This window comes from Odontomachus brunneus, unplaced genomic scaffold (genome assembly GCF_010583005.1).
Source record: "Odontomachus brunneus isolate Ranch 3 - 2012 unplaced genomic scaffold, Obru_v1 Obru_scaffold_019, whole genome shotgun sequence".
In the NCBI taxonomy this organism is placed as follows: Eukaryota; Metazoa; Arthropoda; class Insecta; order Hymenoptera; family Formicidae; genus Odontomachus; species Odontomachus brunneus.
Genome location: NW_022639469.1, coordinates 2,191,919 through 2,204,796, shown reverse-complemented (window position 1 = coordinate 2,204,796; position 12,878 = coordinate 2,191,919). Strand labels below are relative to the sequence as shown.

The 12,878-nt window shown below is 45.3% G+C and overlaps 2 protein-coding genes and 1 long non-coding RNA gene across 4 annotated transcripts in view; 1 reads left to right on the top strand and 2 right to left on the bottom strand.

Moving 5' to 3' along the window:
- The window catches only part of LOC116841955 (RNA-binding protein fusilli), a 43,007-nt gene extending 42,110 nt beyond the window's left edge, over positions 1-897 (bottom strand). The window contains exon 1 of one of the 2 annotated variants that reach the window (XM_032810524.1): positions 94-897. In XM_032810524.1, the coding sequence (XP_032666415.1) occupies positions 94-270 (177 nt within the window). In that variant the 5' untranslated portion in view covers positions 271-897. The remainder of the gene's footprint in view (positions 1-93) is intronic. The other variant, XM_032810525.1, reaches the window with a different exon arrangement.
- A 3,085-nt stretch (positions 898-3,982) lies between these two features.
- LOC116841972 lies at positions 3,983-10,297 on the top strand. The gene is made up of 4 exons (XR_004377642.1): positions 3,983-5,210; positions 6,194-6,306; positions 6,982-7,151; positions 7,512-10,297. It is a non-coding gene; the product is annotated as an uncharacterized LOC116841972 (long non-coding RNA).
- Positions 10,298-10,443: 146 nt separating this feature from the next.
- On the bottom strand, positions 10,444-12,878 carry LOC116841959 (GPI mannosyltransferase 3). Its single transcript, XM_032810544.1, has 2 exons — positions 12,754-12,878; positions 10,444-12,657 (listed from the first exon to the last, which is right to left on the bottom strand). Exon 2 carries the CDS (start codon positions 12,557-12,559, stop codon positions 11,084-11,086), a length of 1,476 nt encoding a protein of 491 aa, XP_032666435.1. The 5' UTR covers positions 12,560-12,657; positions 12,754-12,878; the 3' UTR covers positions 10,444-11,083.

The following is a 12,878-nucleotide window of genomic DNA, read 5'->3' as shown; positions in this document are numbered from 1 at the left end:
CTCTCTCTCTCTCTCTCTCTCTCTCTCTCTCTCTCTCTCTCTCTCTCTCTCTCTCTCTCTCTCTCTCTCTCTCTCTGTCCACCACCTTCTTACCTTATTCTGCAGCACATCGATGAGTACATAGACGAGTAACGTGATCTCCTCCTCGTCGGAGCCGAGCGCGTTCCCCTGGAGGCCAGCGGTCGCCACGTAAAGGACGACCAGGTGGGTCGACGAGCCTCCTCCTCCTCCTCCTCCTCCCCCCGCCGTCCTCATTCCCGTCGTTTGCATCGTTCCCGTATGAACCAGGAGTTCCTCAACGATGAATCTCCTTTTTCTGTTGTGTATCTCTGCGCGATGAACGTCTTCCACGGGGCACGGTGATGCACTTTCACACTCGCGACAATGTCTCGCCGCGCCCGGCGTCGAGAATTTGTAAACGAACGAAGGACTGACCGATTTTCGTAGCGTCTACCTCCCTTTCTGTCTCTCGATCCCCCGTTCGTCACTGACTGTTCACCGATTATCCGCGAGACGCGACATGCTTCCTTCTGCGATCACAGTGGTCGGGGCACGGCGGTTTGAGGTTATGAATCGACGGCAGTGCTCCGACCGAGATAACAACACCTTCGCGGACACGACCGCTCCGCGAAACCGGAGTCCGCGGACAGGATCGATTCCCGGTCTTGAGACTGGTCGCCTTCTCCCCGTTCCTCTCCTTCTCTCTTTCTCTCTCTACCTATCTCTGTCTCTTTTTACTTGTCGGTTGGACACGTTCGCTCACGGTCGGACGGAGCGCCGTCGAACGTCGCAAGGTGTTTCGTGCAGCACTGGCCGTGCGTCCCCCCGGCCGAGCGTCGCGAAGCGAACACGTCGTCGTCGTTGCCTCACCTGGCGACTGCGCGTCGACGTTGCCCCTCTCCCGTTGGCTGGTCCTTGCTCGCACGGCGTCTTATGGGGGATGGAGAGAGGGAAACAGAGAGAGAGACAGGAAGGGGAGATGCAGAGTGGGAGTGAGAGAGAGAGAAGGAAACGCGTTGCGGAATGGTTCTTGTTCGGCAAATGGTAAAAACAAATTAATATCCGCGGAATTTCGATCCGTATTAATGACGAGTTAGACGCGTATTGCGTTAGGGGATATCAAAGAGTAACATAGGATATTAGATACTAGAAGTGAAAGCAACAAAAGAGAGAGAGAGAGAGAGAGGTAGAAGGGAATATTTGTTGCGTGCTGTACGAAGGTCTTGTGTCGGATGAATAGCAAAAAAGTAATAAAAAGTAAAAAAGGATAGTAAATATCGAGCAGGTTTTAAATTTACGTCAATAGCATGTCATTAGATACGCGCGGAGATATTAAATATTCAATAGTTACGTAGGACGTGAGCTACGTAAGAGAGGGAGAACGAAAAAGCATACCTGTTGCGCGCTGTAGAACTATGCTTACCGAGGAAGCAACAAAAACAGATTAACATCTAGCAGTAGAATTTCATTTTTCGCGCAACAACGCCGTAACTTTGACGGAAATACATAAAGACGTAATACAAAACACTTCGCAATGGTAGCTGTCACAAGAAAGAATTGTAAAATGAAGATAGCAGAGAACGCGAAGCGACAGGTGTCGCGTACGTGTGTATGTGCATATGTGTGAATGCGCATGCATTTGTATCGCGATACATCGATCTACCTAAAGACGCTCGGTACGTTCACGACGAACTTTGAATCGCCGACATAGCGGAACTGCTACTCGTGAAAACGCAGTTGAAATTGGAATAAAAAACCACGGAGATTTGAGAAACGGAGAAAGGAGCTCCAACTATCTTCCTGCTTATCTGGAATGAAAGGAGAGGGAAATTAATACAGGCCGGGTGAGCAAGAGCGGAATAGTGCGGAAAAGAAAGAGAAAGAGAGAGAGAGAGAGAAATGGAGGGAGAGAAAAAGAGAGAGAAAGAAAAAGAGATAGAGGAAGGAAGAAGCAAGGCGCGAGGTATCAACGAGAAAAGTGCGAAAAACGTAAAGGCACACGAGTGATTTCGCCATATCGGCATGGTTGATTATTACCCAGGACTGTGGTTGCCGGAGTCGGGGGCCAGATGCGGCGAGAGTGACGGAAATCCCGGCCGGGCTAGATTAGAGCGGCGAAGGGAAAGGCAGGTCAAAGCGACGCGCCAGGTGTACAGACCCTCCACTCGCGCCGCTCTCGAGCGAGCCCGCCGGCTGCTGCTGGCCGTGGCCACGCGTTACCGCGTTTACCTGGAGATACTTGGGGGAGCCTCTTAGAAGAGACTGTGTACGCGAGATACATCGCACCGGTGGCGAAACCTGAACGCCGCCACATTTGCACGCAGATGGCGGCCGCCGAATGCGCGCGCGCTCAATGGAGAACACATCGTGGCGCGCGCGACGCGTTCCCCGTCTCGACGCTGTCTACGTGCGTTGGCGCCGCTCACGATGCCGCGCCGTGGATCTCCCTCCGCCGATATCCGGCGCGATTCCGCCGGATACGCGGAGAATGGCGTGTCCTCCGCTGAAAGCACGCCTGTGTAAATCACCTGTCTAGAGTTCCTTAAGTAAGATCTGAAACGCTGCGTGATGACTCCTGCGTGATGGTCGGATCTTATCCACCACTGACAGAGAAGGAGCGAACAGGAAGAAGAAACTCTAATAGAATGGTGAGAGAGAAGCTCCTTTACCATGTTCAAAATAATAAATACAAAACGATAATATTATGTTACGTACAGTCTGAATTTCAATTTCATTGTAAATTAATCATTATTCTATTGATTCGTGTTGAGAGAGATTCAGATTGAAATTCAGACTAAATCTTATGTAATGATATCATAGCTATCGTTTTAAATGGAGTAACTGCCTGCTTGCATCAATCGAGTGGTAAGTTAACTGACACTTCAATCATGTATATCTGTCTTTGTTTATTTTGAAAGAAAAACAAAGACATACATGATTTAACTGCCAGCTTACTATTCGCTCAACACAACCGGGTCTTTAATTGAAATGATGAAACATGCCTCTCTCTCTCTCTCATATACACACTTCTTCCCCATAAATGGCGGGCGGTATCCTAACCCTTATTTGAGAAACTCTACACCTGTCAATAAGTGCTCCAAAGTGAAGTGGAAATAGAGCGCGCCCATGTGACCGCTTTCGAAGTGACGTCGCAGGTACGTGAGGTATGCGCGACGACGACACGTGCAACGTACCGACGATGTCGATGTGCCCGATACTCCGGCTCCTTGGCGTAATCGCGATCGCGGCCTTGCCGCTCGGACGGACGAACGGACAGGCGGTTCCGTTCGACGTCCGTTCTTGTTGTTGCTTTTCTCTTGGATGGCGGAGCGTTCATTCGCTGTGACGCGCGCCACTGATCGCAGCGCGGAAGGGTGGCGCTCGCATGAACTCGATTCGAGATAGCGGATCGCGATATTTGGCTGGAATTATCTCTCACGAAGATTGAGATTCCTGCCGGAAATCGCGGAAATCACGATTCGATACTTTCCATCGCGGAGCACCTGGAGGAAATCGACCTGCGGGAAACGCTGCTAAAAACATCGCTATAATTATGGGAGAAAGTGCGGAAAATGTCGATGAAAGTGGTAAGTGTCGATTTATTGCAACGCAAATCGCGTAAATTGATTCTATCCGGTATTTCTGATCGATTTTTATACGCGTCGAATCGGTGATTGTATCGTCGCACTTGTTATTCGCCGTGAGGGAAGGAGCGAGAGAGAGAGAGAGAAAGTAAAAAAGTAGAATAGAATATAGTTTTCCTCTCCCTGAGATGGTTACTCCTTAGAATTTATAAAAACATTGCAATGTAAAATAAGATGGAAAGACAAGAGCCTATTAAATTTACCATGGTAAAAAAGGTTTATAAAGAACGATAGAATAAAATTCTATCGTTTTGAATATGAATTTTGGTTCGTGAATTCACAAATGTGAATAGTATTCTATCGTATACAATAGAAAACAATAAATAGTGATAGAATTTCTATCGTCAGTTTCCTATATAATACAAATTGAACCCGATTCTTATAGAACCAAATAAAATACGATAGGATTTATATCTGATTCTCGCGAATGCTGACGCTTGCGAACGATAGAGCTTATAGAAAACAATACAAATTAATCTATCGTTCTCAATCGTTCTCTATCAACTCTTTTTACCAGGGTAGTCTAATTTTTGTAAAATTTTGACACACGCGCGCGACATGTAGTTGCACTATATGACAAGAGTCCATGACTAAATACTACTATTTCGATTTGCTCAACGCAGATTGTATCTAGAAAAACGCTTGAGAGAATCTTAACAAAAATGAACTTTATGCAAATATTTCCTTACTTCTAAGTACTCTGTAAGTTGACTAGGTCTTAATGTAAAGAGAGAGAGAGAGGGGGGAGAGAGGAAGAGAGAAACGAATAACCTTTTCAGTCCCTATATCCACAATTGTGTGGGTCAGGTTTTGCCGCTCTATCTTTTTCCCCGCTCTCGTTAAATGATTCAGACACCATACGATTGTGGATGTTCTATTCTCCATTACGGAGCTTCAAGTAGTTGCAAATCTTGCAAATCTTGTTTTGTTTTTTGAAAATGACAAATTTTTAAAAAAATTTTTTGCATATATTTTTTAATTTTGTATATATTCTAAGTCATAGAAATGCCCTAATAATATAAATAAATTCAAAATTTCACTCTTGGGACTGAAAGGGATAAGATTCGAATATAATTACTGCAGATTTGGGTAGGATACCCGAGCGTAAGATTTGGTAAGAACACCCGAGGGAGTGGAGTGCTTAGTTGTAAGTAAGATCAACGGTGTCGCGTCGACGCGGCGTCGGGATTGGCCAGCCACCTGTTGCCTGCCGGCCGCGATTGGTCGGAACTGGCGGCCCGCATCAGCCGCTAGGGGAAGGAAGGCAAGTGCATCGCTGTTCCCGCGTCGCGCCGGCGCGGGTCTACCGCGATGATGAACCAGGTTCGCGATGACGGCCGGGAGCTGTTACGTCGCCGGAGAGGCGTCCTCACGCAAGATATTGGCCGTGCGAGAATCGCACGAGCGATTCTCAGCGCCGTGAGATCGCCCATCAGCGAATAATCGCGCGTGACTCTGCTCTTCGGTGACTCTCTATGCCGACGCGAGGCGCTGAGACGAGCCCAGTGTCCACTCATCCCGATGGGAACGGGAATTTAGCGTGACGCTGCTTTGCTTTGATTATAGGTAAGGTGAACTCGGGTATGATGACCATACGGGAAAGATGGTCATGAGCTGTACTTTCTCTAATGATCGCTAAATAGTACGTTTTAACACCTGAGTGCACGCACACAAACTACTGCAGATATCGATTATCTTTGAGAATACAAACTACAAAAAAGCGCACTATTTTAGTAATTATCGGAGAAATATAGCCTATGACATTGTAATGTTGTTTGGGTTGTGTCGATGTTTCTCCGCTATCGCGACGAAATCGCAGAGAGATCCCAGATAGCACATGATGCCCCAAAAGAATGTAGAGTGTATCCAGGATGTCCTGAGGAATATCTTAGGACGTCTCGAGCACATCGAGGGTGATCTCAGGACGATTCGTTATCTGCGATCGTGTATTGAGAGAAAAGATATGTAAAAAGTGAATTATTTATTTATTTCTGTGGACGCTAATAACACATTCGTTTTTCTTAAAAATCTATTTTCTTAAAAAGATATTTTATTTAAATAGAATAAACAGTTGCTTTCATGAAAAGCTTTAAGAATGTATATATCTTTTAATTTGAAAAATATTTTATATTATTACAAATAATTATTATAAATAAATATTTTATAAATATTTATAAATATTAAAAATTATAAATATTATAAATATTATAATATTAAAAATATTTTATAAATATTTTATAAATAATATAACATATAATTATATAATATATTATATAATTATATAATATATTATATAATAATATATTATTATAAATATTTTATATTATTATAAATAAATATGTTATATATTACTCGTTGCGTAATAAATCGCTTATTTCTCAAGTATTTCTTGCCTCGTTATATAAACTCGTGAATGATCGATCGTTCAATGTTGAAAAAGGCGTGTGTCCGGAGCTTTCAAGGTCCCTGGAGACTAGAAATTCTCAATTTGCATGAAAAGAGAGAACTCATGGACGGAGCCCTTGTTTTGAACTTATTTTTGTTTTCAGAAATTCAACTTGACAAGATCACACATTCTTCCAACATCGGCCAAGTCGAGAGAGGAAAAAAGAAGCTGCTCCAGACTCGTTTTAAATGAATAATTGGGACTCATTGCTCTCAGGTGCGCTTTAGTATATTCCAAAGGAACGTGGAACGGAGGTACATAATGGTAGTTAAACGCGTTAAGACCTCCGAGAGCAAAGTCTACCTGGATTCCGGTATATCGTCGAGGAGAGCCGGTTTACGATATCGGACTCTGTACCGTCAATACTGCGCTCGCTCGTCCTCTGTATGGATATATCGCATTATTACGTTTTAGCTTTACCGCTTTAAATTCTCGTATTCGTGTTTTAACGGATCGCGTCGACCCTCATTAAAGCAATTCTTTTTTCTTTCTCCACATTAGTGGAGCTTGACGCGAGCACAGTCGATTTACGTAACAAAACGGAAGTTTCTCGTCGGGACGTCATTGCGGAATGCGCGGGCTAATGAGTAATTTTTTTCCGATAAAATTAAGCTCGTCCTCCGGGTTCCCTCAGCCGATCAGAAACCACGTTCGGAACCGTTGGGAACAACGGCCTGTGCATATTGATTGGAATGTAGTGGCTGCGAATTAATTCTTCTCGACTGGAGATCGCGAGATTTCAAGGACCGATTGATTTAACGCTAATCGAATCTATAATTAATGGCTCTCCCATAGTATAATAATGAATTCATGGTCTCTGTGCAATAATAATAATTATTCGCGAACCGATAATTATTATTGTTTCGTCATTGTCTATCTTTGTCTTTCCAGAAGCAGGATATAAACGAGGACTGCTCGCAAACCGTGGAATTTTAATCGGCGAAGCTGCGATGTAGCAATTCGCGATGAGACCGGAGGACGTTAAGGAAATTATCAAAGGGATTCCTCGCGATTCCGGCGATGAGGTCGATCCACTTTGGATGCTCTCGCGCGCGCACACGGTAAGAGGATGGAGAGCGGATTCACCGTTGCGGGGAACTTTCTCTCGAACGGCTGTACACGCTCATACACGTGTCTGCCTATGTAACTTTCGAAACGCTGCGCGACAGGTCTTTCGCGGACCCCCGGTACGTTATTTCGGATTATTACGCGCGGTGCGGATTAACCCTCGTGCCATGGCGCTGATCCGCCGGGGCGGGCCGATGATAATTTATGAAGATTTACATTGAAAGCGCACGTGAAAAATTCGACAGGAGCTGTCGTAATCCGCAACGTTGAGTCGAGCCGGGCCGAGTCTAAAATACCACCAGAATAAATTACACGTGGATCGAATTATTCGGCCGCGTCCTTGGCCCTTGCAGGAACGCCGCTAACAGCCTGATCCTAATTGGCGCACCACGAGCGAGCCATGAGGAAGTCGAGGGGAAGTCCATGGGCCTCCTCGTGCGCGCAAAGCGCAGTTTCACGGATATCGCGCGCGCTCGGCCGAGTAGCAACGCGGCGCCGCAAGGAAGCGGCTCTCGACGAAGACGGAAGGGAGAAGAGGTCCGCGATCAGGTGAGAGCGAGTGAGCGAAGAAGAGAGAAGGCGAGAGAGCAAGAGAGAAAATAAAAGAGAGAGAAAGAGAGAGAGAAGAGAGCGAGTGAGCGAGTGAGCGAACACATTGTGGTCGCTGACCCGCCCGGAACGTTGACTCCATGTAGTCAGTCCCCCCTTTATATTTTCTTCCATTCTCCGTTTACCGGCCGTCTTCTTGCCGTATACCTTCGATTACGGAGTTACCGCGGAGTTACCTTACCTTACCACCACGACTTGCCGCGCGTCACGTCTCGCCTCCTCGCGTCGCCCATGCGTTGCCGCCGCGATTGCGCGCTTCCCGGCCGCGTGCGACCCCGCCGGCGCACCGTCCTTCCCATTTTTCACGATTTTTTCCGACTGTTATCTACTTTCTGTTTTACCTCCGCACCGTTATTTTGCGCGCGCGCACGCTTTTCCCATTTCCCAGTTCCCCGTTCCCGCCCGGTCTCGACAGGAGGGATCACGGCGGAAACGTGGAGCATGATGTCATTGTCGATTCCAATCTGTTTGTCGCTCGACTTCGCTCCGGCTATAAGACGTAATGCTCGGCGTGTAAGAATGAAGCATCCTTGACATTTCAACATTTTAAATATGTGTCCAAATTCGAGATGCTTTTCTCGTCTTGGGGCTGTATCGTTTCCTGTATTAGCATTAAAAAGCATCTAGTATTACGTAACACTTGCTATTATAACTCGAGACGCACGCAAATATCGTTGAATCGTACAATAGCAATGACTTCGACGTGTTCGACAGCCGTCACTTCTTAGCGCAGTCGTAATTGTATACGTAATCTCACGGGCTCTTGGACACTCGCCACGGCCATGTTGGTCACTGTGACGTCAGAAGCGAGAAATGACATGCTGAAAATTCTTGCGCGTGCCAATTCCAAATACAAAAATATTTGTCTTCTTGATTTGAGGTCACTTGAATATATTTGTAAAGTGTTTCAAAAACTATTCTTCTTAATCAATAAGCAGCCGCGACAATAAACGTGGTAAAATTATGAGAAACAGTAGGTGGGTTAAAAAGGAAGGTTACATGTTAATTTTGTAATTATTTATCGATTGTTAGGGTAAAAGGTAAGGTGTTCAGAGTATTTTAGAGGTGTGCTTAATCGATTGCATCATTTTTTGAATATATTTTTTTTATTTCGACATATCTTGCATATAGAAATTTTGGGCATGCTTCTGACGTTATCAATCAAGAGTTTCGCGGCGAGCCAGGCGTCCTGAAAAAATACCGTCGACGAAAGGTATCCTACGGTAATTTCGGCGATGACTGCGTCTCGGCACGTCTCTAGTGCAGAGTTACAAGTACCGTTAGAATCGTTATCGTTCCCGCATCGAGTCTGGGATTCGAATCCTACTTACTAACGGTACTCATTTATTTCAAGCTGGAGAGGGCTGTCCTCCCCCTTCCTCTCTGGGTCGTTTTTAGCGCGAGGGATCCTCCGCTTTATGACTGTTTCACGATAATCACCTAATCGTTATTAATGACCGAGCGAGTCGGAGGTGCGGCTTTTTGTCATCGATAGCGGGAGAACGTCGCATTCCTTCTATCATCACACGGCGGCGAACTTAATTTCCTTGAGAAATTGCAAGAAATTGAGGTCTTCTCCCCTAACCGTGTAAAAAAGGAGACAATTGTGGAACGCAGGAAATGTTGTCTCTTTCTCTCACACAGTCAAGTCAGTAAATAATACTGTAAAGAAAAGTCAAAGAGCATTAAGAGAGAATTTTGAGATAAATGACATGAGACAAGACATGACATGACATGAGAAGAGACAAGAAAGACACATGTATATTTCTTTATTACCAAACTTAAATTTCTTCTCACTGTATACAATCTCCATTTATCTTGCCATATCCACGTGACGAAGCACTTTACTCGTTTAATCCTTCGCGTACAATGTTAGGCTTGTAATATCCGCAATATTCGGTCGCACGTCAACTTTCACAAAGGATCCGAGAAAATTTCAAAATAGCGAATTTGCATAATCAGACTTCAGTGCCCTACTATTTTATAGCTGAGACCTTACTCTATAGTCGGTATTCGTAGCCGGATCTTATATCTAAGTTTGTCTTAAGACTCCTGGCCCCTGGCCTGGCAGTCATCTTGATTAGTAATGTCAGAAGCGAGAAAATGTGTACTCAAAGTTCCTGCAAAATACGTCGAAATAAAAGATATATCTGAAAAATAACACTTGCAATCGCTTAAGCACATTTCTAAGGTCCATACTAATAGTCGTTGCTTGAAATTTGCTTTAGTGAGATACTCAGACTTGAATTTGGAGTTGGATACGAATATTTCGGCTGAATCGCGATTCAAATTATAATGTCGTATATATTGTGCGATTGAAGTAAAAAAAACTCAAATACAACTCCAAATTCATATCTAAGTGTCTCACGTAAGTCAAGTTTCAAATAATGACTATTAATATGGACCTAAGACATTCCGAGCACTTCTCTTTTGCTCTTTTGCTCTGCAATCGATAAATAACCGTAAGGTTAACGTGACAAAGTAACGCGGAAATGTAGGCTAAGAAGGAAAGTTGCATGTCACGTTAATTTTACGGTTATTCATTCATTGTTAGAGCAGAAGAAAGATATTCGGAGTATTTTAGCGGTGTGCTTAATCGACTGTTGGTAATTTTTTAGATGTATCTTTTTATTTCAACATACTTTGCTGAGAAATTTTGAACACGCATTTCTTCGCTTTCGACGTCATCACTCAAGAATTCTAATTGATGCATTTTTAAACTGCATCAATAATGGTAAAGTCCGTATCAGATTATAGATTAATGCTGCAATTCTAAGTAAATATACGTAAAACCGTAAAGTCGTAGCTTACGAAAAAAACAAAAAAAAAATCGTAGATATTTACGAGTTATTATATGACATACGATCCGCATAGAATAGCAGATCTACTCATAAGTTCTTATGAGTCTTACGAGAACAAGTTACGAGTTTTACGATTTTGCCTACAATTGCAGTATAAGGATTACAATTTGACCGATCAAGTAAAGCAAAATCAAGGATTCGATATTACCTAATTGATCCGATTATAATTCTCAATCTTCAGTCTGATATGGACTTAAAGCCCGTATCACACTATGGACAGGAGATAGAGGATCGCGGATTGAAAATTACATTTCGACGAATCGATGAACTTTGGTCTTAGTTTGCTTTGTTCCAATTGGCCAAGTTCTAATTTCCAATCCATGATCTAATACGGGTATAACGGTTGCTACTATTAATTGATTCTTTCGGCGAAATCTCATGTAGCTCAGTACTCCAATGAAGAATAACACTGATTTTACTTTCGAGAGTACGTCTTAAGAAGATGCGATGGAGCGTTACTCGAACGTTGCGCGTTTGTACAGCAACACGTATCTTCCATAATTCGACTCGGGGAAATGCGTATGAAATACCCTGGCGATCAATTTGTACGTGCGCAAAAATTCCGCTATCTTGCCCGGAACGTTATCAAACACCAACACGTACGCGGTGAGTTTATCGTTAACATAATTAGCGTCAAGCCAAGCCGCCGGGTCTGCGAAGAACCGGTCCGCTTCGTCCACGTAATCCGCGGAATGGTTCAGATTCGGCTCGCAAGTCAAGAATCTCACCGACGCGTTCGTGTGCAAGTGGCTGTAGAGCGGCGTGGCGTGGCACGGGGTCAGGATCAGCGTGTCCGTCGGCTGCGAAGGACTCGCCTGCGAGATCTCGTCCCGCAAGAGCGTCATCGCGTCTAACGTGCCGCGCTGATGGACCACGGAGAAGTAGAGGCCAGGCCCGAGGTTGCTGAACACCAACAACGCTAAGATGCATTTGCGACTATACTCTGTGATCCTGATTTTCAAGTGATACGTGCTGGCCGAGCTCGCGCAGATAAACATTGGTAGAAGCGGCAGGATGAAGCGGAATTCCTTGTGGGACAGTAACGAGTAAACCGTCAACGTCCAACCGATGACCGCGAGCATGACCGTTTCCCGCTGGAAACGAACGGGATGTCGGAGTATCCGCCAGGCGGCGAAGAGAAACGGAATGTAATACGGCCCGAGCAACACCGGCAGCCCGATGAAGATGTACCACAACGCGTGCTGCTTGCCGTACACGTCGCCGACGCTCCCGAGCACGTTTACTTGGAAGAATTTCAACGGGGTGATGACGAGAGTGCCGTAGCAGACGCTATCTATCAGCACGGAGATCGCGAAGCAGCTGGCGCCAATCACCGCGTATCGACCGAGCAACGCGACTCTCTCGCCCGTGCAGATGTGATACGCGCACAGAGGCAGCCACACGATCGCCGCGGTAGGCCTCGCCATGCAGAGGAAGCCCACGATCCATAGGAACTTGGCACTTTGCACGCGACTGTCCTTCCACGGGAACATCGTCAGAGCTATGGTGGTGCCGGCGGTCTCGACGGTATTGATCAGGGTTCTCGTGGCGCAATAGTACCAGTACCAGTTGAGACACAGGACCAGCAGCATCCACTTGCACCTGGTCCACTGGTAAAATCTGTAATCCGCGTAAGCAACGAGAATTGCTTGAAAAACCCGAGGCAATGTGGTCAGAAGCCACGCGAAGTCTAAGGAGAACACAGCGAGTGCGCGATATAGGATCGATATCGCGAACGGATACGCGTAACTACGGATCATCGCCGCCCATTCCCAGGTCAGGTGTCCGTAACCGAAGGCCACACGATGAGCTACCTCCAAGGACTGCCAATACTCGTCTGGCACATGAGCGGTCTGCACCAGGAACACAGCGGAGAGTCGCCATAGTATCAGACGGGACAGTATCCCGAGCTTTCTCAGTATCGGGAGCATTCTTTTCGAGCTAATCCGTGCGTGCCATTCTTTTTCGCCGGAAACTTTAGCCCCGATCACTGCTGATATCTTTATCTCGAAAGCCGGTACTACATTGCCTAGCAAAGAAAGAAAGAGCGAATGGATCTCGGACGTGCCGCGACTTTTAACTATAGCAGTTTCATTTATTATTAGAAATATATATGTATTATTACCGAATACACATTTCTAAATTGATCTTGTGACGATCGCTGTCGCTCACAAACGCTCCATCGAAGACCAATGAAGTTAGGTTAGATCAGCTGACATGCGACTCAATCATGGACAACGTGGAATAAAG